This window comes from Diplotaxodon limnothrissa, linkage group LG1 (assembly GCF_057381915.1).
Source record: "Diplotaxodon limnothrissa isolate DT_005_m linkage group LG1, D_limnothrissa_male_GT1.1, whole genome shotgun sequence".
In the NCBI taxonomy this organism is placed as follows: domain Eukaryota; kingdom Metazoa; phylum Chordata; class Actinopteri; order Cichliformes; family Cichlidae; genus Diplotaxodon; species Diplotaxodon limnothrissa.
In genome coordinates this window covers 3,024,147-3,051,933 of record NC_140596.1, presented here as the reverse complement: position 1 = coordinate 3,051,933, position 27,787 = coordinate 3,024,147, and the positions used below count along the sequence as shown (strand labels likewise).

The window sequence follows — 27,787 nt, the reverse complement described above, 5'->3', positions numbered from 1 at the left end:
GTTTCTGAGAGACAAATAACACCAGGATCCTTTTTTATGTAGCTGACAGCTGGTAACTGTGCAGGGGCGGGTCTAGCAAAGTTTTGCCAGGGGGGCAGGTAGGGCATTAACAGGGAGAGGGGGGCACAAAGAAATACTTTTCTTTCTTATTCTCATTTAAAATGTCTCGCTTTTAATAAATAATTATCTGAATCTTACAACCAAAGTTTTCATCTGATGTACAATGTATAGAAATCCTACATATACCAACAAGACTGTACATCACTGTCACAACAGCGTTTGTTTTCATTCAAAGGCTTTATGGCTTTTCCTGTAATACCTGGTGGGCCGGTCACTAGTCAAAATGCCCGGACCGATTTTTTGTCCCAATCCAGCCCTGAACTAATGAATTAATTTCCTAATTAATTTAGTTTTATTTTAGTTTTGTAAATACACAATGTCATTTTAGATAGCTTTCATTTTCTTACAAAGCTGCTTTTCTTTCAGTGCAGCTTAAATCATTAGAGGCAAATTTAGAGGGGGCGGGTAACCAGGTTTATGAGAAACTAAAAACCAAATTTAGAAAAGGGACAGATATGTGAGGGGGAAAATACTTAATCACAAGAAAATAAAAGATGCATTTAGGAGAAATTATAAGGAAAAAAATCTAAATTTACCAGAAAAGATTTGAGAAAAAGGGAAAAGTTTGGCAAACGTAACAAAAATAAAAACAAAGAGAAACATGTCAAATCTGGAGAAATGGAAATTTAAGATAAATACCGCTAAGTTAACGGCGCTACTGAAAAGTTCAACCTAGTGATCGTTTTCTACAGTCATGACTTCGAAGCGTATTTGTTAATAAAGTTGTTTGGGGGAAAAGGGTAATGACGTCACCGGAAGTGAGGTGTGTGATTCAGTTGCTAAGCTGCAGCCGAGCAGTAAACGGACCGTCGACAAGTTGCTGTCGCCGCCTCACCGGATCAACTTTAAGCCGTCCGTCGGTGACCGACAGACCGAGGTAAGCTGCCCAACGCCAGACTGCGTCTGCTCGGTCCAAGTTCCGCCGGGGAGCCGCTGCTCCTGACGCCGATGCCCGGCCTCAGTGTTCGGCTAACGTTAGCCCGGAGCTCGGTACGGCGGGTGGTTAGGTCAGCACCGGTGTTCCAGATCAACTGGCGTTTAGATCAACTGGCGTTTAGATCAACTGGCGTTTAGATCAACTGGCGTTTAGATCGCGAAAACAGCAAACAAGTAACACCACGCCGATGTTGTTCACAGGACACAAAGAGTAAACGATCGTTTACTCTTTGTGTCCTGTGAACAACATACTTGTTTGCTGTTTTCGCGATCTAAACGCCAGTTGATCTAAACGCCAGTTGATCGCGTCGCGCATGAGGATATCACCAGGTAAACTCGCCACATTTTTAAACATTTTGTTGTTCAACAGCATCAAGACTGACGGAGTGTGTTTGAGACAACCTCACAAGTGTCACAGGTGACACATTTGGCGTTTTTTTGCTGGTTTGTCGGTAGGAGCTCCTGAAACGCAAGACTGCCACACATCTGTTCGACCAACGCCAGTTGATCTAAACGCCAGTTGATCTAAACGCCAGTTGATCTAAACGCCAGTTGATCTGGAACACCCGCCACAGAGTCAGAGTTAACGGGTTAAAGTGGGGAGCAGACGGACCTCCTCTGCTGTGTTAGTCTGAACATGAGCTCGTCTGTGGTTTAATGAGCTTAATGAAGAACCTTAATGAGATTACCTGAAGTTAGCTGAAGCTCCAGGAGAGCAGAGCAAACACTCCTGACCACAACAGCACTGCTCAGTTAGTTTACCGGTGTTTTCATACACGTTATGATCTGAGAAAAATGCGCCAGTTTCCATAAAGCGGAACAGAAATGTTCGCTTCAGTCTGCAGACAGTAACACATGAAGGTTCTTGCAGATTTTAAGTATTATTTTTGTGTTAGAAAAATAGATATTATCTAACAGTTTGGATGTAGATGAAGGTGCTGATGAGGATGAGAAATATCTTATTTATCCCATATTTGGGAGACTTTTGTTATAGCAGGAAATGAATATCAGACACCAACCGACATCACCTGATAACACCAAACAAGATTTATTCTGTTTGTTCATTTGTGAAATCTTGTGTTTGCAGGTGAAGAATTATGTTATTTAAGAAAAAAATTCAAGGAGTTTGAATTGTGCGGTTGCTTTGAGGTTGTTGATGATGTATCTGCACCGTGTCTTTATGGATCACGAGATGAACTGTGGTACTGCATGAGGAAGTCGGGAGTAGCAGAGAAGGATGTGAGGGTGGTGCAGGACATGTATGAGGACGGAGAGAGACAGTGGTGAGGTGTGTGGTAGGAATGACAGATGGGTTCAAGATGGGGGTGGGATTACATCAGGGATCTCCTCTGAGCCCCTTCTTGTTTGCTGTGGTGATGGGGACAGGCTGATAGACGAGGCCAGGCAGGAGTCTCTGTGGATCGTGATGTTTGCAGATGACACCGTGAGCTGCAGTGGGAGCAGGTCGAGGTATGCTCTGAACACAAGAGGAATGAAAGTCAGTAGGAGGAAAATAGCTGAACCGAAGAGGATAACGTGCCACTCGTCTCACTCTCATTCACACAATGAGAGAGACGAGTGGAAAGGTTAACATGCAAGCACCGGAGGTAGTGCCAAATGAATAATTGTTTCTGAGACGTGAGATGTGGGAATTTATGGATTTAAAATTTATCGCTCAAGCAGCCTCAGAAAGGCAGAAGTGTGACAGTTTTTTTATAAAGCTAGGTCTTTAACTGCTGTTGACTTTGACCCTGGCACGTTCTCCTCTTTGGCTCAGCTATTATAATGAAATCATTCTGGTAGGTGATTTTAATTGGGATCGGTTTTCTCCTGTGTCTGATTATTTTAAGGCACACTGTTTTTAATCTAACACAAATGACTAAAGCCCCACACACCTTATTCCCCAGATAAATCATCTTTGATTAATGTGCCACATCATTTCTCCACAGCAGTTTTTACCAGCGACTTGACTGATCGCTGCATGGTTGGTGCTGCGAGGAACAGTTTCATGCTCTGAGCATCATCACAAACAGAAATTTAAAGCTTTTACATGAGCAAGCCTTTTGTCACGACTTCATGAATTTACATTGGGTCAGTTTTACATTGATGGACGGTGTTAACTTAGCTTGTAAATATTACTCTGAGAGTTTTATCTGCCTTGTGGACAAACATGCTGCTTTTAGCCAGGTCAGAGTGAAAGGGCGGGACAGGAAGCAGCCCTGAGCAGCTTCAAGAAAGTCCGACACTGATGCCAATGGCTAAGGTTTGGCAGCTGCGTAATAGCTTCGCTGCTTCTATTAGGAAATCCAAATGTGATCACTTTCTGATCTTAACCACTGACAGTCTCAAAGTCCCTGGGACGCTTTGGCAGACTATAAATTCTCTCTCTGACAGCTTTGAAGAGCATTAACATTAAAAAGTCACCGGTCCAGACAGTCTGTCTCCGTTTTTCTTGCGTCTGCTTGCAAGCATCATAGATGAGCCAGCGTCTTATATTTTTAATCTTTCCATACAACTGAACACTTCAGCAGAGATCCCAGTGTGCCTTTGTACTGCCCTCCTGAAAGGTGATGATTCTTGGATGGTAATAATATGAACCAATCTGCAAACTCTGTATTTTAGCTGAGATTCTTTAATGGCTGAGGAATAATCAACCTTAGAGCTATCAGAATGAAAATGATATTTTATCTCTCCAGTACTGTAACTTAAAGGTTTAAAATTTAAAGTTCTCAATGATATCTACGAGGCCCTGGAAGCAAAGAAATACTGCACCCCTCTTTTTATTGATCGAAAGCCTCCGGCACTGTTGATCGTGGGGTTTTATGTCAGAGGTTATTGGAAAAGGGCCGTTCAGACCAAGCTAAGCACCTTTCTCACCATAAGCAGTGTGTGCAGTTTAATGGTCTCTCTTCCAGTTTTTTAAATGTGACTGATGGAGTGCCACAGGTTTCTGTCTTGGGACCTGCGTTATTTACTATTTATGTCAGTGCTGTGGGACAAAATCTAAGTGCAACTGCCTATTTTTACGCAGATGATTAATTGTGGTAATAATCTGGTACCCTGGTATCGACATGGTTTTCGAACATTTGCAGTTAGCTTTTGATCGTACACAGTCACAGCTGTTTCTGCTAAGGCTGTCTTTGAAATGCATCTATAAAAAAAACCACGGTTGTGTTCTTCTCAGAGGGTTCGGTTAACCCTAATCCTAACTTCCCTCTCTTGTATCTTCTCAAGGTACATGTATTAACAATGAAGCTGTGGAGTCTTACAAACATCGAGTTCCTGTTGAAGCTAGGCTGAAGCTGGAGTTTTGTTTTTCTTAGAAATGGATCGTTGGACTTTGTTTATCACGGCATTAAGATTTATCACCGGCTCAAAACCTTTAGCACACCACTGTACTTTATATTCACTGGTTGATTAGTCCTCATTAGCCTCATGCAGGATGGTTCATTGATAGCATTTTGTCTCTAAATTCATTTCTGGTTTACTCGTCTCCTATTTGTCAGATTACCTGTAATCTGACAAATAGTTTAGTCACAATCTGCGGTCTCAGGACTTCTTTGCACTCACTGTTCAGACCTCAGAGAGAAGGTATTCTCCTTTTCTGTCCCGTCCTCATGGATTACATGACAGAAGGATTTCAGGCTCTCAGCTGATTTTGCTCGTAGACTTTAAAAGACGCATAAATGGTTTTGTGAAATCATCACTGGGAATCTTGTTTTTAGTTTGACTGTGTAGACACTTGGTAAAATATTCAATATTTTATTGGTGTTATTTTATTATGCCTGTTTGAAACAGGTCTCTCTTGTAAATGAGGCATTGAGTCTCAGGACTATTTGTATAAATAAAGGTAAAATGAACAAGCACTTGGTGACAGTGGTGAGGAAAATCTTATTGTCACAGGAAGTAACCTCGAGAAGAACCACGCTCGGGGAGGGGCCGGTATGGGAGTGAGGGGAGGAAAAGAAAACACTCAGTGCATCATGGGAATCCTTCAGCAGCCTGAGACTATAGCAGGAGAAATCTGCTCTCTCTTTCTAGTCCCTGTCAGGACTCTTGCTGCAGCATTTTGGATCAGCTGAAGGCTTTTCAGGGAGTTTTTAGGACATCCTGATAATAATGAATTACAGTCGTCCAGCCTGGAAGTAATAAATGCATGAACTAGTTTTTCAGCGTCACTCTGAGACAGGATATTTCTAATTTTAGAGATGTTGCACAAATGGAAGAAAGCAGTCTTACATATTTGTTTAATATGTGCGTTGAAGGACATGTCCTGGTCAAAAATGACTCCAAGGTTCCTCACAGCGTTACTGGAGGCCAAGGTAATGCCATCCAGGGTAAGAATCTGGTTAGATACTATATTTGTAGGAAATTAACGGTCATCAAGGTTTTTATATCTTTAAGACATTCCTGCAGTTTAACTAACTTATATCATCTGGCTTCTGGCTTGTATACAGTGTTTTCCAATAATAGATGAGTTTAAATACTTGGGGTCAACCATCCAAAACAAGGGACAGCACACAAGAGACATGAAGAAGTGTGCAGGCTTGGTGGAGTTTCAGGGGTGATTTGTGACAGAAGGACGGCAGCCAGCATGAAAGGGAGGGTTTACAGGGTGGTAGTGACACCTGTGTGGTTTGGAGGCCGAGCTGAAGACGATGGTATCTTCACTGGGAGTAGAAATGAGAGCTCAGCGTCAGAGAGGCGAGACTGAGACGGTTTTATATGTCTTATCTCTTCTATCACTTATTTATCACTGTGTTGTGTTCCTGCAGGTGTTTGACGCTCAGTGCAAACACTAAATCAGAATCAGAATCAGAATACTTTATTGATCCCTGGGGGAAATTATTTTTTGTTACAGTGCTCCATTTTAAACCAGGAGAATTAACCTCAGCCGGGGTCGTCAAACACAGCAGCCAGTCTCCCAGTATGACCAGTATGGCTGCCTCCAGCACAACCAAGATCGCATGGCGCCTTCGTGAGTATTAAAGTTACTCAAACGATCATCACACCCTTCCTGTCCAGCAGCCCAGCCCGACCTGAATTTGTTCCTCCTTTGTTGCCGTACAGAGGAGTTCGAGGCTCAATCCAGCTCCATTTCCTGTCTGGCTCTGGGGAAAAGCTCGGGCCGCCTGCTGGCCACAGGAGGAGAGGACTGCAGGGTCAACATCTGGGCCGTCAGCAAGGCCAACTGCATCATGGTGAGTCCCCCGCAATGCAAAATGCGATGGGTTTCTAATTTTTAAGGTTTCCGTCGAGGTTTTTTAGGCCTGAAACATGAGCAGATTCAAAGGAACCCATCCTTTACCTACTGCTCTTCTGCAGTCTGCAGGTCATGATGCCCACACCTGCCTCTCTCCTGTCACCACCTCACGCTTTTATCTTTATTATTGATTCATTTCTGATTGTTAAATGATGAAAACAGAGTTCGCTCCATGGGAATTAAACAGACTCATGTTTCCCCTCCACTGCTCGCCATCTTCCTCCAACTAAACTAACCTGCCTGACCTCTTACGTTGTGTGTAGTGCACCACATCATGGCAGAGCGCAGACTGTATACAGGGAGTGCAGAATTATTAGGCAAATGAGTATTTTGTCCACATCATCCTCTTCATGCATGTTGTCTTACTCCAAGCTGTATAGGCTCGAAAGCCTACTACCAATTAAGCATATTAGGTGATGTGCATCTCTGTAATGAGAAGGGGTGTGGTCTAATGACATCAACACCCTATATCAGGTGTGCATAATTATTAGGCAACGTCCTTTCCTTTGGCAAAATGGGTCAAAAGAAGGACTTGACAGGCTCAGAAAAGTCAAAAATAGTGAGATATCTTGCAGAGGGATGCAGCAGTCTCAAAATTGCAAAGCTTCTGAAGCGTGATCATCGAACAATCAAGCGTTTCATTCAAAATAGTCAACAGGGTCGCAAGAAGCGTGTGGAAAAACCAAGGCGCAAAATAACTGCCCATGAACTGAGAAAAGTCAAGCGTGCAGCTGCCAAGATGCCACTTGCCACCAGTTTGGCCATATTTCAGAGCTGCAACATCACTGGAGTGCCCAAAAGCACAAGGTGTGCAATACTCAGAGACATGGCCAAGGTAAGAAAGGCTGAAAGACGACCACCACTGAACAAGACACACAAGCTGAAACGTCAAGACTGGGCCAAGAAATATCTCAAGACTGGTTTTTCTAAGGTTTTATGGACTGATGAAATGAGAGTGAGTCTTGATGGGCCAGATGGATGGGCACGTGGCTGGATTGGTAAAGGGCAGAGAGCTCCAGTCCGACTCAGACGCCAGCAAGGTGGAGGTGGAGTACTGGTTTGGGCTGGTATCATCAAAGATGAGCTTGTGGGGCCTTTTCGGGTTGAGGATGGAGTCAAGCTCAACTCCCAGTCCTACTGCCAGTTTCTGGAAGACACCTTCTTCAAGCAGTGGTACAGGAAGAAGTCTGCATCCTTCAAGAAAAACATGATTTTCATGCAGGACAATGCTCCATCACACGCGTCCAAGTACTCCACAGCGTGGCTGGCAAGAAAGGGTATAAAAGAAGAAAAACTAATGACATGGCCTCCTTGTTCACCTGATCTGAACCCCATTGAGAACCTGTGGTCCATCATCAAATGTGAGATTTACAAGGAGGGAAAACAGTACACCTCTCTGAACAGTGTCTGGGAGGCTGTGGTTGCTGCTGCACGCAATGTTGATGGTGAACAGATCAAAACACTGACAGAATCCATGGATGGCAGGCTTTTGAGTGTCCTTGCAAAGAAAGGTGGCTATATTGGTCGCTGATTTGTTTTTGTTTTGTTTTTGAATGTCAGAAATGTATATTTGTGAATGTGGAGATGTTATATTGGTTTCACTGGTAAAAATAAATCATTGAAATTCTGCACTCCCTGTATAAAGGATGGGTGTAGATTTGAATTCTGAAAAGTGAAGCTTAAACCTGTGTTTTTCATGGATGTCCAGCAGGGGGCGACTCCTCTGACTGTGAATAGAAGTCTGTGAGAAAACGAGCCGCCTCCTCACCTGATCTCTGAGCTCAGTAAACAGTTTCCTGACGGCTTTATGGTCTCAGTCGCTGTTTTCAGGTCTTATTGAATAAAAGATGAAGCTCATTTTGGAAATGATGGTTTCCATTAGTGTTCAGGGGACGATAAAGCAGGAGATGAAGGTGGGCTTATTTTGTGATTGACAGGTGACGTGGTGTCCCTCAGCAGCTTCACTAACACTAACATTTTGATATACAGTCTGTGTTTTGAGTTTTTGAGAAAGGAGCGAGGTGCAGTTTTAGGTGATGATGTCTGTTCTGACTGTTTCCTCTCAGAGTCTGACTGGTCACAAGAACCCAGTGGAGTCTATCCATTTCAACGTGTCGGAGGAGCAGGTCGCCGCCGGGTCGCAGTCAGGTTCAATACGAGTCTGGGACCTGGAGGCTGCCAAGAGTAAGACTCTGTCTGTTCTGTGGCTACGAGGCTTTTTAGTCAAAGCTTCACCGCCTCTAAACTGTCTGTGTGCGTAATTTATCTGCACAGGTGCTTTAGATCAGCGGTGGACAGCGTAAGGTTCACACTGACAAAGAGAAGTGAAGTGAGCGAACCAGTCGATTAGAAATATGACACACAAAGAGCTGAAACATGTTAAAATCAACTTGCTTTTTTTTATTAGTGTGGTGAGTTTTTTCTAAATTTCTGAGTGCAAAGTTTGAGCTATGAGCTCTTCCACCTCTGCTGCCTCGAGGACACAGGACATCCGTCATACCACATGATGTCAGCCTCTGTAATATAGTACATCAGTCTGATTGAGTATATGTTATTATTAGTAGTATTTTTCCATCTACTCTTATTTTGAAAATTGATACAGCTTCCTCAGTGTTCAGTCTCAGGCTGTAACGGAGGACGTTGTACCCCGCAGTCAGAATAATCGTCCGTCCCATCATGCGGAGGCGTTTTAATGCACCTAAGCTGGGTCTTAGTTAGAAAGAGATGCAAAGAGGTGACCCTGCTGCTTCCTGTGCTCAGTTTTAAGGACTCTGATGGGACACAAAGCCAACATCACCAGCCTGGGCTTCCATCCCTTTGGAGACTTCCTGGCCTCCAGCTCCATGGACACAAACATTAAGGTAGGCGTGCTTTCCTGTGTGAGAACATCCTTGAAGTCTTAATCCGCTCTAATGAAATGTCTCTTCTTTTCTGCTGTCAGCTGTGGGACTTGCGGAGGAAAGGATACGTGTTCAGATATAAGGTAAGTTTGTGCTCAGGATGACAGGCCGGCTCCTAATATCCTGCTCGAATCCAGGTGCACGTTTCTAACAGGTGGACAGTGGCTGCAGGTGGATTTGGTAAACACACCTGTGGTGACCTAACAAAGTGTGATGTGGACATTTGCTTCAGTGGAATCTGATCTTTTATGCAAATGAGTTGACCTCATCTGACCTGGAAACAGCACCGTGTGAAAAGCTAAATCCTGATTGTTTTCAGGTTTCTGACAGATTTTTGATGTTTTTCAGATGTTTAAGCCCCGCTCTACATTCTGATGCTTGTTTTCCACAGTTGTACCATCACATACAAAACAAACACACACAGACACGTGGTCACTGTGCGCCAAAGCCGAGGACGCTCAGAATGATTCGGATTAAACTGTGTCAGTCGGAGCTTTTATGGAGTCTTACAGTAAACGGATTATTGCATTTAAAAGAACTGAGAGACTTCAATTTAATTTTGTTTATGCAGCGCCAAATCACAACATCAGTCACCTCAATGCGCTTTATACTTTAAGATCTACATACAGAGAAAAACCAACAATCATATGACCTCCTATGAGCACTTTGGCGACAGTGGGAAGGAAAAACTCCAGAACCAGGCTCAGGGCTTCTACTTTCCTTCAAAATAAAAGCTTCACATGAGTCTCGATAGCAAAAATCTGACCAGTGTTGGTGTTGCAGGGTCACACTCAGGCTGTGAGGAGTTTGGCCTTCAGTCCTGATGGGAAGTGGTTAGCTTCAGCGAGCGACGACTGCACCGTCAAGGTACGACCTGATCTGACGTCTCACCTTTAATGTAAAAAATATATTTTAAGGATTGTTTTTCCCGGTACTTACATGTTGTGGTAACTCTGACTCTGTAACAGTAGATGCTGAGAAACCTTCAGAGTAACTATAACCTGCAGGAGTTACACGATGCTGTGAATGTAAACTGTGAAGCAGAACATCAGCAGCAGGAAACTGTGCAGAAAGGCTGGAAGACGTTAAAATGTTCCAGCTGGTCCTGGTTCATGTTTGGTAGTCACGTGTTCCCATAAAATAAAACGAGCGATTGAATCGCAACATTTTTAGATTCTTCTACATTTTAAAATGGTTTTAAAAGGTCCGTCTGTTGAATCACTTCAGTGTTTTAGGATTTTTAAGATCCATCTTTTCTATTAAAATAGTTTTCAGGACACTTCTTGACCCAGGTTCAGTTACATTTATTTAAATAAAGTAATAAGCTGGTGATGTGTAACGACTCGTTAGGCTAACATTTCATCGATGTTTAGAATTAAGTTTCATTTCATTTGCAGCGGTCGGATGTTCGGGTGTTTGAGAGCATCTTGGGAATTTAAAAGTGTGAACATGATGTGTTTATTCTGTAAATGCTGTGAAAGCATCAAACCGGCAGCATCCTGTAATAAAATCGCTCATTCTGATTGGCTGAAGGAGGTGAGCTCTGCTCTCTTCCTGTTCGATGACCTCAGCCCTGTCCTCTTGTCTCCATCAGCTGTGGGACCTGGCTCAGGGGAAAACCATCACGGAATTCAAATCTCACACCGCCGCCGTCAACATCGTCCAGTTCCACCCCAACGAGTACCTGCTGGCCTCCGGAAGCTCCGACAGGTACGTCGCCGCAGGCCGAGCGCCCGAGACGCAGCAGCTCGGAGCTGAAGGAGCGACTCATGAGTGGAATCAGTGTTTGTGACACTTTGTGGCTCGTTTAGTTTTTCTGTTTCATGAAGCTCAGAGGCTGCGCGAGGTTGTCCTCTCTCTGTGCCGCCAAGATTTTATTTTGGTGCTGAGTTTGATTGTTTGTGGCATTTTTTAAAATGTAACATTTCTTTTAGTCTGAAATTCTTTTACTTTTTTTCACATACATGTCCTGTGTCTTCTACATGTCCTCTGCATGTGCCACTAAATCATACATTTATAACTAAAAGTAAACAGGAAATATAATATAAATATAATAAAATGGAAATAATAACTCATCCTTTCTCCAACACAACCAGCAAATGCACTCAGTATTTAATCATTTCTTTATTTTTGCATATGAAGTATAAATAAGTATTCCAACATGAATCACTTAAATTGATTATTATGTTTAATTTGAGGACATCGACCTGGTGTTAGAGACAGTTTATAAGTTACACCAGCAAGCAAAGCTGTAGTTTGTGGCCTGATTTTCCGATTGTCATGTGATCGTGATGGAGCCGTTAAAGCTTTGAATGTGTCACTTCAAAGAAATGAGACATTTTGTAGGTTTTGGCCTGTTTTAGTGACAGAACAGGGAGCAGGGTCATTTTTATCTCAAACAGTTTATTGATGGAATAAATCTTACTCTCATTTATGAGAATAAGAAGTGACTCAAACACATACTTTCTTCAATTAATTATAAAAATGTCTTTAGCTTAGCTTGTAGTTAGAGCTGGGTTAGGCGACCCTAACCATCCCTCAGGTTCCTGGGGACTTCCCATGATGCACTGAGAGGTGCACTTTGCCCTCCACTCCCTCTTTTGTTCGTGTTTCGTTCCTCTTTTCTCTTTCTCCTCATTTACTGACTTGTCACTGCTGACCGTGGATCTGTTGGAGGTCTCTTCCTGTTCCTCAGCCGTGTTGTAGCGTCTTCACCTGACACTATAAAACACCTACAGGTGTCTCTAATGAGCTGCAGCTGTATGAACTCTGCATGTGCTTGCAGGACCATCAAGCTGTGGGATCTGGAGAAGTTTACGATGATCGGCTCGTTGGAGGGCGACACGACTCCGGTCAGGTGAGTTTTTCCCCGTTGCAGCAGGGTGTAACTGGAATGTGACCTCTGACCCCTGTCCCTGTGGTTTCAGGTGTATATGTTTTAGCCCAGATGGCTCCTGCCTGTACAGCGGCGCCACGGACTCGCTGCGGGTCTTCGGCTGGGAACCGGACCGCTGCTTTGACGCGGTGCCGGTGAGCTGGGGAAAGGTGTCTGACCTCGCCATCTGCAACCAGCAGCTGGTGTGTAGCTCCGCCCACCGCTCAGTAACAGTACTGTGCAGAAGTTTTAGGTAATCTTAATCTTCCACCTTCTCCACATGTCAGATCGGCGTGTCTCATCACCTGTCGAGTGTGTCGTCCTACGTGGTCGATCTGAAGAGGGTAAAGAAGAGCGGTGGCGCCGTGATCCAGGGGATCATCCAGGACGACCAGCCGCTCACAGAGCCGAAGAAGGACCCCAAAGGAGCGGCACTGCGAAAGCACTATGAGAGACCCACGACCACCTGCAGATCGCAGAGGTACGGCACACTGAGAGACAGGAGAAAATACTCCAGATACTGCAAGTACTGACTCCTGGATTTAAAGTTTTATACATGAGCCACTGGTTTCATTCATCAAATACTCAGATCACATGTCATATATATATATATATATATATATATATATATATATATATATATATATATATATATATATATATATATATATATATATAAATCTTATTTGACTTCAGTGGAAAAGTTTCGCTTCCAGATTCTTTAATAAAAGTAAATAAAGTAAAAAATTTGCAGTTTTTCTTCTAAAAACAAACAAACAAATGTTTGTGATGTCATCAGGTTGAAGCACCGTTCAGAGTCTGACAGGCGGAGCCCCGAAGGGGAGAGGCGGAGCCCTAGCGAGGACGAGGCGGACGAGAAGCTGTCGTCTGCTGAGATCCACAACGCCGAGGACTACAAGGCCATCTTCCAGCCAAAGAGCGCCATCTGTAGGTGGACCCGGAGCATCGCAGCTCAGATGTTGAATAACGAATACAGTTATACGTACATACAACGAGATCTGTGAAATATTGCTATTGAAAAGGACGCTGAGTTCATCTTTAATCAACACTGCACCAACAAAATCTGTGTTTAGTTTCCCCGAAAGCTTCTATTTCCTCACCTGTTGATCCACCTGCAGCATCGCCATCAGTTCTGCTCTGGCTGATTTTGAGAAGCAGGCCATATTTGAAAAGTGAGAGGAGTAAACATTACTCGCTGTAAGAGCCAAACAGGATGGGAGGATCTGATTGGTTCTTTGTGCCTTTTTAAAATATTCATCCTAATGAGGACAAAGACACTCTCGTCATTTCTTCTTTTGTTTTCATGTCGTCACATTTATTTTGCAGTCTGAGCTCCTCGTTCTCCTCTCTTCCAGCTCGCACTCCTCCTAAGATGTCGGAGCCTTTTCCCGCTCCTCCAGAGGACGGTGAGTCCAGCACAGCTTCACGTTTCTGTGAGACATCAGGAGACGACGCGCCTCCGACGTTTCAGTTTATAGATGAAACACGAACAATAAATCACGTGTTCGACAGTGAAAAACACACGACACAAAAACACACGACAGAGGTGTTTCAGCTCCTGTTTTGTGGTTACTGGGTCGTTTCCTGATGATTTCTTCTTCTGCTCAGAGTCCATTTTGGCGATCAGCCAGCAGCTGAAGGACAAGTCTCATTTTCCTGATAAACAGCAGGTCAGTGAACGCAGCAGCCGTGTGTCTGTGTGGAAACATGGACGCCTTAGGACAGCGGACTATAAATGCAACGAACCTATCAGAGCTCAAATACCTGCTGTTTACAACAAAGTAGTCCTCCAGCCGCTCGGTTTTCTCTTTCTTTAGTTAAAGATTTTTCTTTGTCTTCAGAAAATCGGTTTAATTCAAAACCATCTAAAACCTTTAACAGCTGTGTGACTTTGGTCTGAGTGCGGTTATATGAGAGGTTTTATGAGTCTAAATTAACAACTAAAATGATGTGTGAGAAATTATTTTGTAATAAGGCCCTGACCCAGATGAAGAAGGGTCACGAGACCATCGGGCTGAACGTGGCCGACTTCCTGCCCGTGAGTGCACGCGTCAGTGTTTTTAGATTCTCGCGACAGCTTTGATGATGAGAATAAAGCTGAACGTGTGTGGTCGGTCAGTCTTCACCCAACCACAGATCTGGAGCCCTGAGTGACGAGGAGGCCCTGACCCAGATGAAGAAGGGTCACGAGACCATGTGTGTGACGCTGAGCAGCCGACTGAAGAACCTGCAGACGGTCCGAGAGGTGTGGACCCGAGACGGCATCAAGGTGAGGCTGACACACCGGTACCAGCAGCTCGCACGTGTGTGAGAAGGTCATGACCGTTTGGCGGTCTTCTGCCCGGATACAGCCGGGCAGCTCATTCATGCAGCTCCTTCTTTTATTGTTTTGTTTTCAGTTCGTTTGTGTCAATCAAAATATTTTCAAACTGCTCTTTGTTTGTGTGCAGATCGCTCTTGACACCGCCGTCTCCATGAGTGATCCGTCCATAGTCGTGGACATCCTGAACATCATCAACCCCCAGCCGTGAGTCTCACACACACACACTCGTTTTCATATCTTAGTGAGGACATCTCATTGACATCATGAACCATGAAAAATGAACGCCTACTCGTAACCCTGAGGATTTGAGCCTCAATAATGCATTCAAGCTCGTGGGGACAGGCACTTTGTCCTCACAGGTGACTGTTGGTCCCCACAAGTATAGTAACATTTCAAGTTTCGGTCCTACAAAGCTGTCTAAACAGGTACACACTCACACACACAAACCCGTTTCTACATCTTTGTGAGAACCCTAAGTCACACCTTGGCTTGGCTGCTCCTCAGGGAGGAGAGTTTCACACATCTATCCAGTCAAGTTAAATGACTAATTACTGTAGAGCAGGGGTGTCAAACTCAGATACACAGTGGGCCAAAATTCAAAACTGGAACAAAGTCGCGGGCTAACGTTAATATTTATTGAAAAAAAAAAATCTTCCTCCAGATATAAGAATGAATCTTTTCTTATGGACTCAAACAAGTTTTGCTGAAAAACTGAATATGGAACAAGCAAAGCTTAATACTAAACAATATATATATTAGCTGTATAATACCAGTAGGCCAGCTCTGATAGTAATTTGGTATGGCTTCGCGGGCCAAATGTAATTAGTCTGTGGGCCAAATTTGGCCCACGGGCCAGAGTTTGACACCTATGCTGTAGAGCCTAAAGTTGTGCGCCGCTTGTTTAATTAAAGACACAAAGAAATCTGCTTATTCTGCAACAATAGGCCATTTTGTCCCCACAATTATAGTAGCATGCCAATTTCCTGTCCTGACAAAGATGTCACACACACGCGTGGAGACACACACACACACACACACACACACACACACACACACACACACACACACACACACACACACACACACACACACACACACACACACACACAATTCTGATTTTATACAAGTACAAACCTTTATTTACACTGGAGTTCAAAAACAAAACCTTTCTTTGTTAGTTTAACCCAAAAAATCTAAAAACAGTGACAGAAGCTGACGATTGATGACAGACGAATCGTTCTACGCAGCTTTATTATTATTATTATTTTCAGTCTGTTCTGTTTCCAATCACTGAAAAGTTTTTATTGTTTATTTGATTGCATCTGTCTTCTAAGTTTCATTTTGAAGAGTTTGACCTGCAGTTGTTTGCGGGTTGCTGACCTTTATGAACGTATAAAACCAGATGTTGCGCTGCTGTTCCAGATCTCTGTGGAAGCTGGACGTGTGCATGGTCGTCCTTCCTCAGCTCGACAAACTGCTGCAGAGCAAGTACGAGAGGTGAGCGGCTCAGAGGTAAAGTTTCTGTTGTCCAGAGATGGCGCGCGAGCGTTCAGCGGCAGAGGGTACGTTTTAAAACAACGTCAGCATCTTTGTGGGCGTTTTCATCAAGTGTGACGGATGACTTTGTGGGTTTCACCATTACAACGAGAGAAATGAGTTCTGATGATGCTTCAGACGAACTGCCGGGAGGCAGCTCGGGTTGCATCAGAGATGATTTCGTCTTCTCAAAGTGAATTTAAAACTCTAATTCGGATTTTACGTAAAAAGAAAGATCACTTCCTGTTTGGTAACCTGAGGTCACCCGGAGTACTTTGATTGTCAGGAGGTGGAGCAGATCTCCGCTTCCTCCCGTCCTGAACCTGAACCTGCCCCGATGCCGTCAGTGTGTCGGTATGTCGTGTAATTCGATCATCCAATCAGCTTCCTTCTCTGTGCGTTTCCTCAGCTACATACAGACCGGCTGCACGTCTCTGAAACTCGTCATGAAGCACTTCTGGACGCTGATCTCGGACACTCTAAAGGCCACGCCGTCCGTCGGGGTCGACATCACACGAGAGGAGCGGTGAGTCTCACATCTGTCCAACAGCTGCTTGACTGATTTAGCAGCACCGTCAATCAATCTGCTGATTACTCAGATTACTCTGAGGAGGAAATGCCCCAAACCTCGGCTGACTCCACCTCTCGTTCTGTGTGGGACGTTTTTAAAGATGTCTGACACGTGTTCGAACCCAGAGACTTGATTCCTGCTGTAATCGCTCCTCAGCCGGCTGCTTTTCCCTTCCAGGTCTCCTCTTTGCACTCTGCATCTGCAGGAGCCACAGCTGTATTTTAGTGACTGTAGTAGGTTTGTTTGTCCAGCAGGTGTCACCTTTGTGCTGTTGGCGAGGGCCTGCGTCCTCGCCAGCAGCAACACAGGCTGCTGAGGTTAACGGACGTTATTCCTGAGATGAGCTTCAGAGAGAGCAGCATGTTAGTGCGGTGGGGCAGCACTCATTCTGCGCCTCACTGCATTTGTTGTGAATGAAGGATGCTTCAGTGTCTCCTCCTCCAAGGGAGGTAAAAAAGGAAACATTAAACCACCTTTGGTGTAGTACTCAGACGACAGGAACCTTCATAATAAAATGAATTGAACTGTAACCAGCGACAGTCAGTTTCTCTTATAAAGGTTTGTGCAGAGATGATGTAAATCAGACGAGACACTGGAGCAAAGATGTCCCATAATTCATAGCAACACATCATCAGTGGCGGTTTGTTCAATCACTGAAGGAAAACCATTTTAATCGGACAGACTCGCCAACGTCTGATGTTTTTGTGCTTCCAGACACCAGAAGTGCCGAGTGTGCTGCGAGCAGCTGAAGAACCTGAGCAACATCGTGAAGAACAAGGCGACGCAGGTCGGTCGTCACGGCAGCACCTTCAAAGAGCTGCAGCTGCTCATGTCGCCGCTCGACGACTCGCCCTGAGGGCGGCGCCGTGGATCAGCTGACTCCCAAGACCCCGCACTTTGTGTGTCCTTCTTTTGTCACGACTCTCTCCTGAGGCCTCCGTCACAGAAGAAGAAATGTTTTATTATTTATTGTATTACACTGTAGTTTTATTGTTATTGTTAAGCACTTTGGAAATGTGCTATATAAATAAATATAAATAAATCTGACCTTGACCTTGACCTTGACCTTAATGTTGAAGACGTTAAGTGACACTCAGAGGAAGTCGAGAAATTAAACCGCCGCTGCTAAACGAGCGGGTCGGTACTCGAATCGGGGAGGAGTCTCGGTCTCGTATGGAGGCGCTGACGGGAATGTGCCTTCAGAGGTTTGGATGTTTAAAAAGTGCTCACAGGTTTGCACCACACGAGCGATTCATGAAAGGCGGAGTAAAGATCAGCGGACAGAGACAAACCGCTCTGATGCGAACGTTTGAATCTGCCATGTTTAATCCCGTAAACCAGCGACGCAGATTTAAAAACGCCAAAAACAAACTCCAGCTCGGACTCTGTGCACACGTTTTCACTTTTCTACTGTTCACTTTCTCCACTGTGTTCATGTACAGCTCTGTTTATTTAAATAAAGACAAAATGAAGTTAGTTACTGTACTCTTCAGAGTGACTCGTGAATGCACCAGAAGCTCTGTCTCAGATTTCCTGCAGACCTCAAATGCAACATGCATTTCTACATCAGTTTAGAGCCAAGCGTGTGAAAGTCATGTCGGGTGATCTGCTCACAGATTTAAGTCTGTAAAGAATTAGACATTTGCACAGGAAGCTTGTGGAAAGACATGATCGAGCATTATTTCTACAACATAAGACCACTTTGACTCATATTTGAAGATCTTTTCTTGAGTGTACGGTCAGGTCATGAGTGTTTGGGCAGTTTTTGTTCTTTTGCTTCTGTAAACGACTACAATTTATTTAAAATAGTAAAATATGTGACTGAAATACAGATAACAGCTTGGCACAGGTTTGAAAACTGCACACAGCCGAGTGTGACGTGTGGGCGGAGTCACCGGTGTTTATTACTGGGACAAACAGATTTCCAGCATCATTGACTGGACAACCAAAAACGTTCTGTGAAAGCAACCCAAGACCCAGAATATTCAACAGTCGAGTCGATCAGCTGACCCCAAATCAGCTGATCATGCTTTTCACTTCCTGAACACAAACTGAGGGTTGGTGATAGACCCAGTGCCAGCTAAAGCAAAGGAGGGAAGGTTAGCATGGTTGAGTTCAGTTCTCTCTGGCTCTCTTCCAATGAGAGGACTGCTGTGATTTGACGCTTTATAAATAAAATTGAATTGAATTATTAAAACAAGTCTGTAGGTTCCCGATCATTCAGGGTTTTCCCGTCTCACATCTAAAAAACTTTTTCAAATCTAGACGCTGAACGATGGCGTCTCTATAGATAGAGCAGCTGACACTAGAGATTAAACGCCTGGGTCTCTCCGTGTCCACCTGAAATTATTTCCAAGTGCCAGCTATCAGCTACCAGATTCCTCAAACCAACCAGACTCGCACCTTAACCACGTGTCTACAATGAGTCATATGAAAACTCCCAGGACCAGCTCCAAGGGGACAACCCCAGTAGGGGTCAAATACGTGGGACTCCCCGTTAGCGGTTAGGAGTAAAGTCTTTTGGGTGAGAGCTGAAACATCCTGAAGCACCTCAAAGTTAATTAATCCAGTCGAGCCAAACTCTGTGACAGCCCTGGCAAATCTACACATCCTAAACAAATCTCTGCACCTGCAAGCCGCTTTGCAGCCCACCTTCTCCTATTCCGCCAGCCTGAGGAACTGAGCAGGTGTCAACAGGTGACATCAAGTCGGAGCCAATTACTGCAGGTAGAAATGATCATTCACCTTTTGTCTAAAGCCTTCCTGACTGATGCGATCCTTAAATGTGATTTAAGCTGTGTGGGAACATTGGAAGCATAGACAGGAAATGAGGTTTAATCACAAACTCAGCTCAGTTTGTCCAGTTATTTGAGTCTGAAAGTGGTGCTAGGGGAAAAAAGTGGTTAATTCAGTCATTTTATTAACGCTCTTTAGATTAACTCAACTCACCTCTTGGTCATGTCATTTTCAAATCTACAGTGATGGTGTGTCAAACACTCCTTTTTACTGCTCTTTTAAATATTTGTGTCCACACGATGCCGACGTGTGCGTTTGTTCTGGAGCGTTTATTAAAAAGTAATTACAAAACAAAAACAGCAAGCAGAGTTTGATCATCAGGTCAACACACAGCAGCTCATCGCGTTTCTAAGCATTCCTGTTTACTACAGCTACAGCTAACAGTCCACTTCGCACCAAGTCAACAGCTACACGTGTTCTGTCTCAGGTCAAAGGTCACCAGTGACTTCCTGGAGGTTTTTGTTTTCTCCAAACAGGTGAAGAGACAACAGCAGAAGCACACAGAGAAGAAATGAGTTTAGATACGATTCGAGTCTTTTTGTTCTTCAAGCTGAAGGAAGTTTGAAATAAAAGGAACGTCCACCGGAGCAGAAGACTGAGACGCGACGTACAGATTTCCTCGTATTGCTCACGTCCTATTGGACAGCTTGGGATCAGTGGAGTACCCTGATTGGATAAAGGAGGAAAGCCTCCAGAAACTACAGATGGGAACACAACACACATGAAAAAAAACCTTAAAATTTATCTAAACTTTATGAAGAAAAAAGTACACTTTAAGGTTTCAGCCTGAAAATCCTCCATTGAACACGGTGCAGAGAAAAAAAGATTAAAAACAGATGGAGACAAAAAAAATTAAATTTGGATCACAAAAAAAACAAAAACGGAAAAATTCATGTGCCCGTATTCTCCAAAAGAAAAAAATTAAAGCATGTCAAACATAAATATACAAACACATTATGCATCTATGCACATCATCAGCCACGTTCGGGTTAGAAAATGATCTAAAAGTTTAAAGTGCAACAAAGAAACAATGAGAAATACTGATTGGAGAGCAGATACTGATTTCAGGGTTAATAAGGATTTTTTTGAGTCCCGACGGAGGAGCGCGAGTCCTGTCAGCTCATATCAGACGTCACAGCAGTCCAGACGTTTGGCCATCGTCTCATAACAGTCTGTCCAGATTTAAGACCGTCCTGTCCTGTAAAGTTTCCATCGGTCTTTGATCGCTTTTGCCGCTCCTGTCGTTGGCTAAGAAGGAAATAAATCCAGGAAGAGCAGCAGAGGCCTCAGGGTGCTGGCTGACACCCTGCAGCGACGGCGCGGCGTCCGTCAGGCCGTCAGCTTCAGTCGTCCTGCAGAGAAACGAGAGCGTCAGCCAGCAGTCATGTGACCCTTTAACTCACCATGTCCACACTACTGACAATAAATGTGAAAACATGTTGTTTCTCTTCATTTCGCTCTTTCTAGAGCTGATCACAAAGTTCTTACACTGTGAAGCGACTTCGTCAGCAGTTTACAAAGCATCCCGACAGCTCCTGCAGACTCTCCTCTAACGCCTCTGCACGGACCACAAATAAAACAGACACCTGTGCTGCCCTTACTAACCTCTGCTCAGAAGAAAACAAACTGGCTTTAAATATTTCTCTTGTGTACCGCTGACATTTTTTTAAACCACCTCCCAGTTTTTACCAGGAATTTAGTCTGGAAACTTTTTAGATGAGAATTATTACTGGTGCTCAGAGCAGAGTCTCCATCTACACCACAGAAATCTTCAAGTCAAAGAATCATTCAGGTGTGTTTTTAAAGATAAGTTGTGTGTCCTGAGCAAAGATCACGTCTGCGTTTGAACACCGACAGACGTGATCTTTGCTCAGCACACTGGCTTCCTCCAACTTCTACATGAAACGTACAATTAAAGTTAAAGAGTTAAATCTGGCCAATTTCATGCTTTTTACAGTCATGGTTCAAGAACCTCATGATAACACTTCCTGTTCTAACCAAAAACACAGAAACATGGAGGATTTTACTCCACAGTCATCGGGTCGCTGCTAATACAGGAAACAGCAGCACCTTTGCTAACGTTACCTGAAGATCGACTCTGAGGCCAAGTCTTCATGTCACATTTGTTCAATTAGCTTCTGGTAATCAATACGATCTCTCACCGAGCATTTCTGTCAAACGTGGTCCCAGAAAAACCAGCAGGAGTCAGTCGATCTACCGAGGCTGAAACCTCAGACTGAGCCTGACTGCAGTGTGAACGAGCAACAACCAGAAGTGTTCCTATCAAACTGACACAAACAGTGTTTTCAGATTTATCAGTGCAGACATGGAAGGAAGGAAGGAAGCAATCCCACAATCCTCTGCTCATCAGCGAGGACGCTCAGCCAGGCCACAGAGCAGCGAGGGGGAGGGACGGGATTTATCCGGACACCAGCGCACTCAAACACCCACCAACAGTCGGACGTCACGAGACCGTAACAGAGAGAGGCGGCTCGTTTGGTTTTAGCTGCTGCAGATTCAGAAATATGAGTAAATAAAAAAAGCTGCAGGTGTTTTTATCAGTTTCATCTGAGAGCAGCACAGAGAGGAGGAGGATTAGAGACGGGATCACACTGCTGGCCTCGCTCCATTAAGGACTAAATGCTTTATAAAAATAAAATAAAAAACCTTCCAGCTGCTTCCGAAGCCTCTGAGTGCTTTTACGTCTCCATAATGGCTTTTTGTAACCAGACCTGACTGAAACTGGAGATCGTCACGTGGGGTTTATCGTCCGTCCTTCTGAACACTAAAGACAACTTTATTTTAAAAATTAAACACCTGATAAGACCTGAAAGGAGCAACCGAGGCCATAAACTCACCAGGAAAGTATTTACCTGGGATACAAATCATATTTTCAAAGCACTTCTTTTTCAAACTGAGGAGTCGCCCCCTGCAGGTCATCAGAAAGGATGCAGGTTTAAGCTGCTTTTGCACTCAGTGCCTTCATCGTTTACCTTCTTTATTATTCCCAGATGTTAATGTAAGAATCATTTCTCATCTTTAATTTATCCAACTCGTCCTGCACCTCTCTGTCCTGGGATGAGATGAAACCTCAAACGTGTAAATTTCTGGTGACTTGAATTCCAAAAGAAGCTGATGAGTGATAATACAAGACTCCAGCAGCCGAACAGGCGACACACACACACACACACACACACACACACACACACACACACACACACACACACACACACACACACACACACACATTCTGTGGTTAGAGGTGAGGAGCATTAGATGGATGGTGGAGGAGACAGGGGGAGGGGGCACCATGCCATGCTGAGAGCTTCCATGCCAAGCTGTCCACCAATCAGAATACACCCCCACCTACCTGCCCACCGTCCCCCACCAATGGGCTGGCTCTGTCTACCTGTCTGTCTGCAAACCAACCAATCAGACCACAGAATGAGGACACAGAAGAAGAAGGAGGAGGACAGACTGACAGCGGGCGTTCCTGGAAAATTCCTCCTCCACTCTTACAGCTCAGACCTGCGATGTTCAGGAGTTATCATCATTATTATTATTTACGCTTTGTTTACGCTAAGCTTTGTTCTGATGTTGTTTCGGAGCTCGTCTTCATTTCCTCAGACTTTTTCTATTCTTTTGTATTTTTGATGCGACAAACATTAAAAGCACGATAAGTGACGGTCTGAGACTTCATGCCGTGGCGAGAGGACGAGGAGCACCTGGACCTCACAGTCTCACCGACTCTCGCTGTAACGACTTCCTCAGAGGGTTTTAAATCCCTCTGCTGACACAGACGTCTGTGTTTGCACAGATAGTTTCAATGCTCAGAACCTTTCCTCTGTGAACGTGTCTTAAAGCGATCGTAGAAAACAGGCGAGAAGCTTCAGAAACCGAGCCGAGCTGCCTTTGTTACAAACACATACACAATCTCTCTGCCACTGATGAAACCAGCTCCATTATTCTGACTGTTCTAAGACCAAAGAAGCAGAGTTTAAAGTAACATCCACAGAATAAAATCATGGAGGACGGACTCTGTGAGCTGCATGTGTGAATGTCTGTCCCCTCCCACAGCCAGTGGCGTGGTTCCACCTCTGAGCACAGAGGTTTTGTGGTGCTGTGTCTTTACTGGGTTTTTTCCTGTGAAAACATGTGGAACTGGTTTGGAACATCGTGCAGTGGTTGTTAGTCCTCCACACTGAAGGGAGCCAGCTAGGGTGCTTTGGGGGTCCGACCAGAAAACCTGCAGCGCTGCAGGTTAACTGTTTCACCCAGGACAGAACCAGGACACACTGGAGAGGTTAAAGCTCGCAGCTGGGTGGAAATTCCCGAGAAAATGTCTGAAGAGAGGAACATCTGTTTTCCCCGGCCACTAAGGATGGATGGACAGACAGATGGATGGAGGCATGGGTGGATGGATGGACGGAGGCATGGGTGGATGAATGGAGTTGGGTGCCGTGTTGTTGGAAAAGAGATTGTGTCTCCAGGTTGTGCACGTAAACACAGCGTGTGTGTTATCGCTGCTGCTCTGTCAGGGTCCAGCGGAGGGTTTAAAATCGAGCGGCGGACAGAAACAAGCGGACACACGGACGACTTCGGACGGAGACCAGTTCAGCAGCTTTCTGTTCTGGAGGGATCCGCTCCTGACCTTCAGCGATGAGCTGCTGGGTTTACTGGTGAGTTGAAAGGGAAGAATGTTTTCATGCTGGGAGTCTCGTAGAGCAGCTTTGCATGATTCACAGTTCAGAATAATCCTTTGTGTTCCTCTGAGCCTCGGTTCAGCCCCTCAGTGAGCGCTTGTGGCTGAGTGTGACCGGCTGCAGTTTGCAGGAGACCTCGTTCATATTTAAAGGAGCCTCCATGAGACTTTGAGGGCTGCAGGCGTCTTTGTGTTTGCATGGTTTCACACGCCAGTCAGACTCTAGTGCATCAGTGCATTACCCTTTTATTTCTGTTGTTGTGTTGCAGCCTCTGAACTTCATGTGCATGCCCACCACCTCCACCTCCTGCAGCACATTTCAAGAGAAAAAGTAGTTCAAGTGTGATCTGAGGTCTTATTCTTGTAATGTGTAAATAGTGAATCGTGTGGAAAACGTTCCTGACGTTGATGGCGTGGGATAAACAGGGTTTCCTCCTCAACATCTCCCCGTAGGAAAGGATGCATGTGAGAGGAAGCAAGGAGACAAAGGAGGAATTTTACATCTCTCACTGAGTCATAACTTCTGTCACCTGTCAGACTGCAGTGATGATGATGATGATGATGATGATGATGTTTGTTTACAGAAAGAGGGCAACGAATCACCACAGACAGAGGAGAGGGCGGAGCAAAGGGCGTCGGCGGGCCAATCGGACGACGAGGACAAAGAGAACGAGCCTGATGACGAAGATGACGAGGAGGACGATGACGATGGAGGAGGATGGATCACTCCCGGTAACATCAAAGAGGTGAAAATGGACTCCGCTGATTGGACGGCTCCAGCTGACATCAAAGTCGGCTGTCTCACCACCGACTTCGCCATGCAGGTAACGGATGCAGACGGTGCATTCGCTGTTTTTCACCTTCTGTCTAAAGGTTTGTGTGAATGGTTTCAGTAAACCGCTGCGTGAATAAATATTCTCCTGCTTTACGCCGGACTTCAAAAAGCTTTCGCTGTCTGTGTCCCAGAACGTTCTCATTCAGATCGGACTTCACGTTCTCTCTGTGAACGGGATGCTGATCAAGCAGGCGAGGAACTACATCCTGAGATGTCACGCCTGCTTCAAGTGAGTCCGAACAAAGTTAACAAAACCTCTTCAGGCTGAAAGGGAGGCAGCTCGAATCCGTTCCAGCGAAAAATACAAAACACGACATTTAAAACATTTAAATTTATATCAAGAGTAGAATAAAGGTGCTGAACAAGTGAAAATGTCAGGACTGCTTTATTAAAAGAATAAAGATAAATTAATACATAAATAAAATGGACAAAGTCAATGAAAGGAATAAAATAAATAAATAAATGTATTAAATTGCTGCTTGAGTAGGTTAAAATAAAAATAATAAAACACAGTAAAAATGATGCTTACATAGAAAAATATAATAAAGGTGCTCCAGAGATACAGATGTAAATAAGGTCAAAATAAAACATCATGTAAAAATCTGAATATAATCCATTAAAGTGGCTCTACACCAGGGGTGGGAGGGCCGGCGTCCTGCAGGTTTTAGATCTCACCCTGGGTCAACACACCTGAATCACATGATTAGTTCATTACCTGGTTTCTGGAGAACTTCAGGACATGTTGAGGAGGTCATTTAGACATTTAAATCAGCTGTGTTGGATCTAAAACCTGCAGGACTCCGGCCCTCGAGGCCTGGAGTTCGCCCACGCCTGCTTTAAGAAAAAGCACAGATGTTAAAGTGGATCAGAACGATGGAGCGTGGAGTGCAGGGTTGGAACAAACCTAACATGAGAGGACAGATGTTCCTCAGACGGACAGATGTTAGTGACCTGTCCTGTTCTTAGAGGCTGTAAGGAGAATAAAGCGAGGGGTTGCCCGTCCAGGAGCATTGACCTGTTAAATGTTTCGATTCCAGGACGACGAGCGACATGAACAAAGCTTTCTGTCCTCACTGCGGGAACAGAACCCTGAAGAAGCTGGCGGTGACGGTGAACGAGGATGGCAGCATGCAGATGCATTTCTCCAAAAACCCCAAAGTGTTGAACCCCAGAGGGCTCCGGGTGAGACGCGGCGTTTTATCACTTCTAAAATGACTCTGCGTTCGCATCTGCAGCGTAAATCGTTTTTTCAGACCGCTTCAGTTCTGCCTGAGTCGGGTCTAAACGTCCTAAACATGACCGCTGCCGTCTTGTGTTTCAGCACACGCTGCCTCTGCCTCAGGGGGGGAAACACTCCACCAACCCCCAGCTGGTGGAGGACCAGCGCTTCCCCCAGCAGAGGCTCTCCCGGAAGGCTCGCCAGAAGACCGATGTCTTCAACCCGGACTACGTGGCCGGAGCGTCGCCGTTCTGTGAGAACGACATCTACAGCCGAGCCGCCAACCTGCAGATCAGAGACGGCCAGTGTGGCGGCGGCAGGAGGCGGGCCAACCCCAACGCCACCCGCAGGAAGTTCATCAAGAAGAAGTAAAGATGGCGAGCATGCATCGTGTTTAAATTAAAGGACCGGACCGTCATTTCCCAAATCATCCATCGGCTCACGTGCGACAGATTAACTCACCAGGTCTTCTGGTGCGTTCATGGACAGTCAGACATCCAAGACATGAGGATTAACTACAGCTCTAAACACGGTGTTCAAAGCAGAAGAGACGCGCGTGACAGCCAGAGGAAGTCGACACTCGGCGACACACGGGCGAATTAACTGCTGGCAGCACGAGTGACTCCAACAATACCAGCTCCAGATTATTACAGATTACATAGCATCCCTTATGGAACGAGCCAGAATAATAAATACATTAAAAGTGTGTGAAATTTCACATCGGTGTCTGTTTCTGCTCATTACCTCCACCACAGAGGCAGGAGCGCGCTCGGTCTGCAGGGCGGCGACGTGATACAGAGATTCTGCTACATATCAGGATTTCTGTGAGTGAAGAAGGAAGAAATAAAGCTCTGCTCCTAAACACTCGCTGCTGGAGACGTTTCTCCTCCAGTCGATTAGATGAAGGATGGCAGAGGTGGATGAACATCTGTAAGAGCAAACGGCAGTACTGAACGGACCAATAACGGTCACTCTGGGTTACACGGCTACAGCGTGCAGGTGCACATCAGGTTCAGGGTTTAAACAACGACTAAGGTGTAAATCCTCCTTCCTTCAAATTTTGCCAGACGTAATATTCTTATTAAAATATTTGTTTTAGAGAGCAGTGAAACCTTTCACAGCGAGTCTGCTTGAACTACGTTATAGTTTCCAGCTCAGTGTTTATGGCTGATCTTCAGTATTTTACATCTTTATGATAAAAACATCATCATGAGAAACATTTCTAACTGTCCTGTAACGTCGGGGTCCTGCACTGAAAAACGCAAACCGACTTCTCTGCAGTTTTCACTTTGTAAAGCCGGACCAAACGTGACCCTTCAGTGGGCTGCCTCTGGGGCCGAGGGCCACATGTTCGACATAAATAAACTTTATTATTGATTACAATTTCATGCTTTGGCGTGTGGTTAAACGGTAACACCACTGTGTGCCGCATAGTGCTGGACCTTTTATGCCTTTATCTTCTCGTTGCACCTTGTGAGTCACTGAAGTTGTGCCAGAAATGCTGTGTTTCTATGGTAACACAGCATTACATCATTGAATTGTCCCGTCGCCGTCTGACAGTAAAATTACACAAAAACCAACGATTCAAACACGACGCAGAGGGAGAACATGATCACTGGAAGGTTTATATTTTTAAACAGGAAAATAAGACCTAACAGGCAGGTGTAGTAAGGCTGTTAGTTGGTGGAAG

The 27,787-nt window shown here is 44.8% G+C and overlaps 2 protein-coding genes across 2 annotated transcripts; both read left to right on the top strand.

The window, feature by feature from the left end:
- The first annotated feature begins 448 nt into the window (after window positions 1-448).
- Window positions 449-17,968, top strand: LOC146639245 (katanin p80 WD40 repeat-containing subunit B1-like). Its single transcript, XM_085351080.1, has 20 exons — window positions 449-997; window positions 5,918-6,034; window positions 6,127-6,257; window positions 8,386-8,503; window positions 9,080-9,180; window positions 9,261-9,302; window positions 10,003-10,086; window positions 10,814-10,929; window positions 12,005-12,076; window positions 12,147-12,297; window positions 12,382-12,575; window positions 12,894-13,042; window positions 13,471-13,521; window positions 13,724-13,918; window positions 14,017-14,153; window positions 14,235-14,384; window positions 14,566-14,642; window positions 15,861-15,935; window positions 16,384-16,500; window positions 17,260-17,968. The coding sequence occupies exons 2-20, from the start codon at window positions 5,986-5,988 to the stop codon at window positions 17,399-17,401; spliced, it is 2,151 nt and encodes a 716-aa protein (XP_085207206.1). The 5' UTR covers window positions 449-997; window positions 5,918-5,985; the 3' UTR covers window positions 17,402-17,968.
- A 5,015-nt stretch (window positions 17,969-22,983) lies between these two features.
- Window positions 22,984-26,669, top strand: LOC146639244 (RNA-binding protein NOB1-like). Its single transcript, XM_085357911.1, has 5 exons — window positions 22,984-24,020; window positions 24,628-24,867; window positions 25,010-25,107; window positions 25,916-26,060; window positions 26,200-26,669. Exons 1-5 carry the CDS (start codon window positions 23,787-23,789, stop codon window positions 26,467-26,469), a joined length of 987 nt encoding a protein of 328 aa, XP_085214037.1. The 5' UTR covers window positions 22,984-23,786; the 3' UTR covers window positions 26,470-26,669.
- The last annotated feature ends 1,118 nt before the right edge of the window (window positions 26,670-27,787 follow it).

Coding starts and splice junctions, on each gene's coding strand:
- LOC146639245 (XM_085351080.1), top strand. CDS start 5,986: ATGACCAGTATGGCTGCCTCCAGCACAACCAAGATCGCATGGCGCCTT. Junction 6,035..6,126: donor CAAGATCGCATGGCGCCTTC/GTGAGTATTAAA, acceptor GTTGCCGTACAG/AGGAGTTCGAGGCTCAATCC. Junction 14,385..14,565: donor GGACCCGAGACGGCATCAAG/GTGAGGCTGACA, acceptor GTTTGTGTGCAG/ATCGCTCTTGACACCGCCGT.
- LOC146639244 (XM_085357911.1), top strand. CDS start 23,787: ATGGAGTTGGGTGCCGTGTTGTTGGAAAAGAGATTGTGTCTCCAGGTT. Junction 24,868..25,009: donor CCACCGACTTCGCCATGCAG/GTAACGGATGCA, acceptor TCTGTGTCCCAG/AACGTTCTCATTCAGATCGG. Junction 25,108..25,915: donor AGATGTCACGCCTGCTTCAA/GTGAGTCCGAAC, acceptor TTTCGATTCCAG/GACGACGAGCGACATGAACA.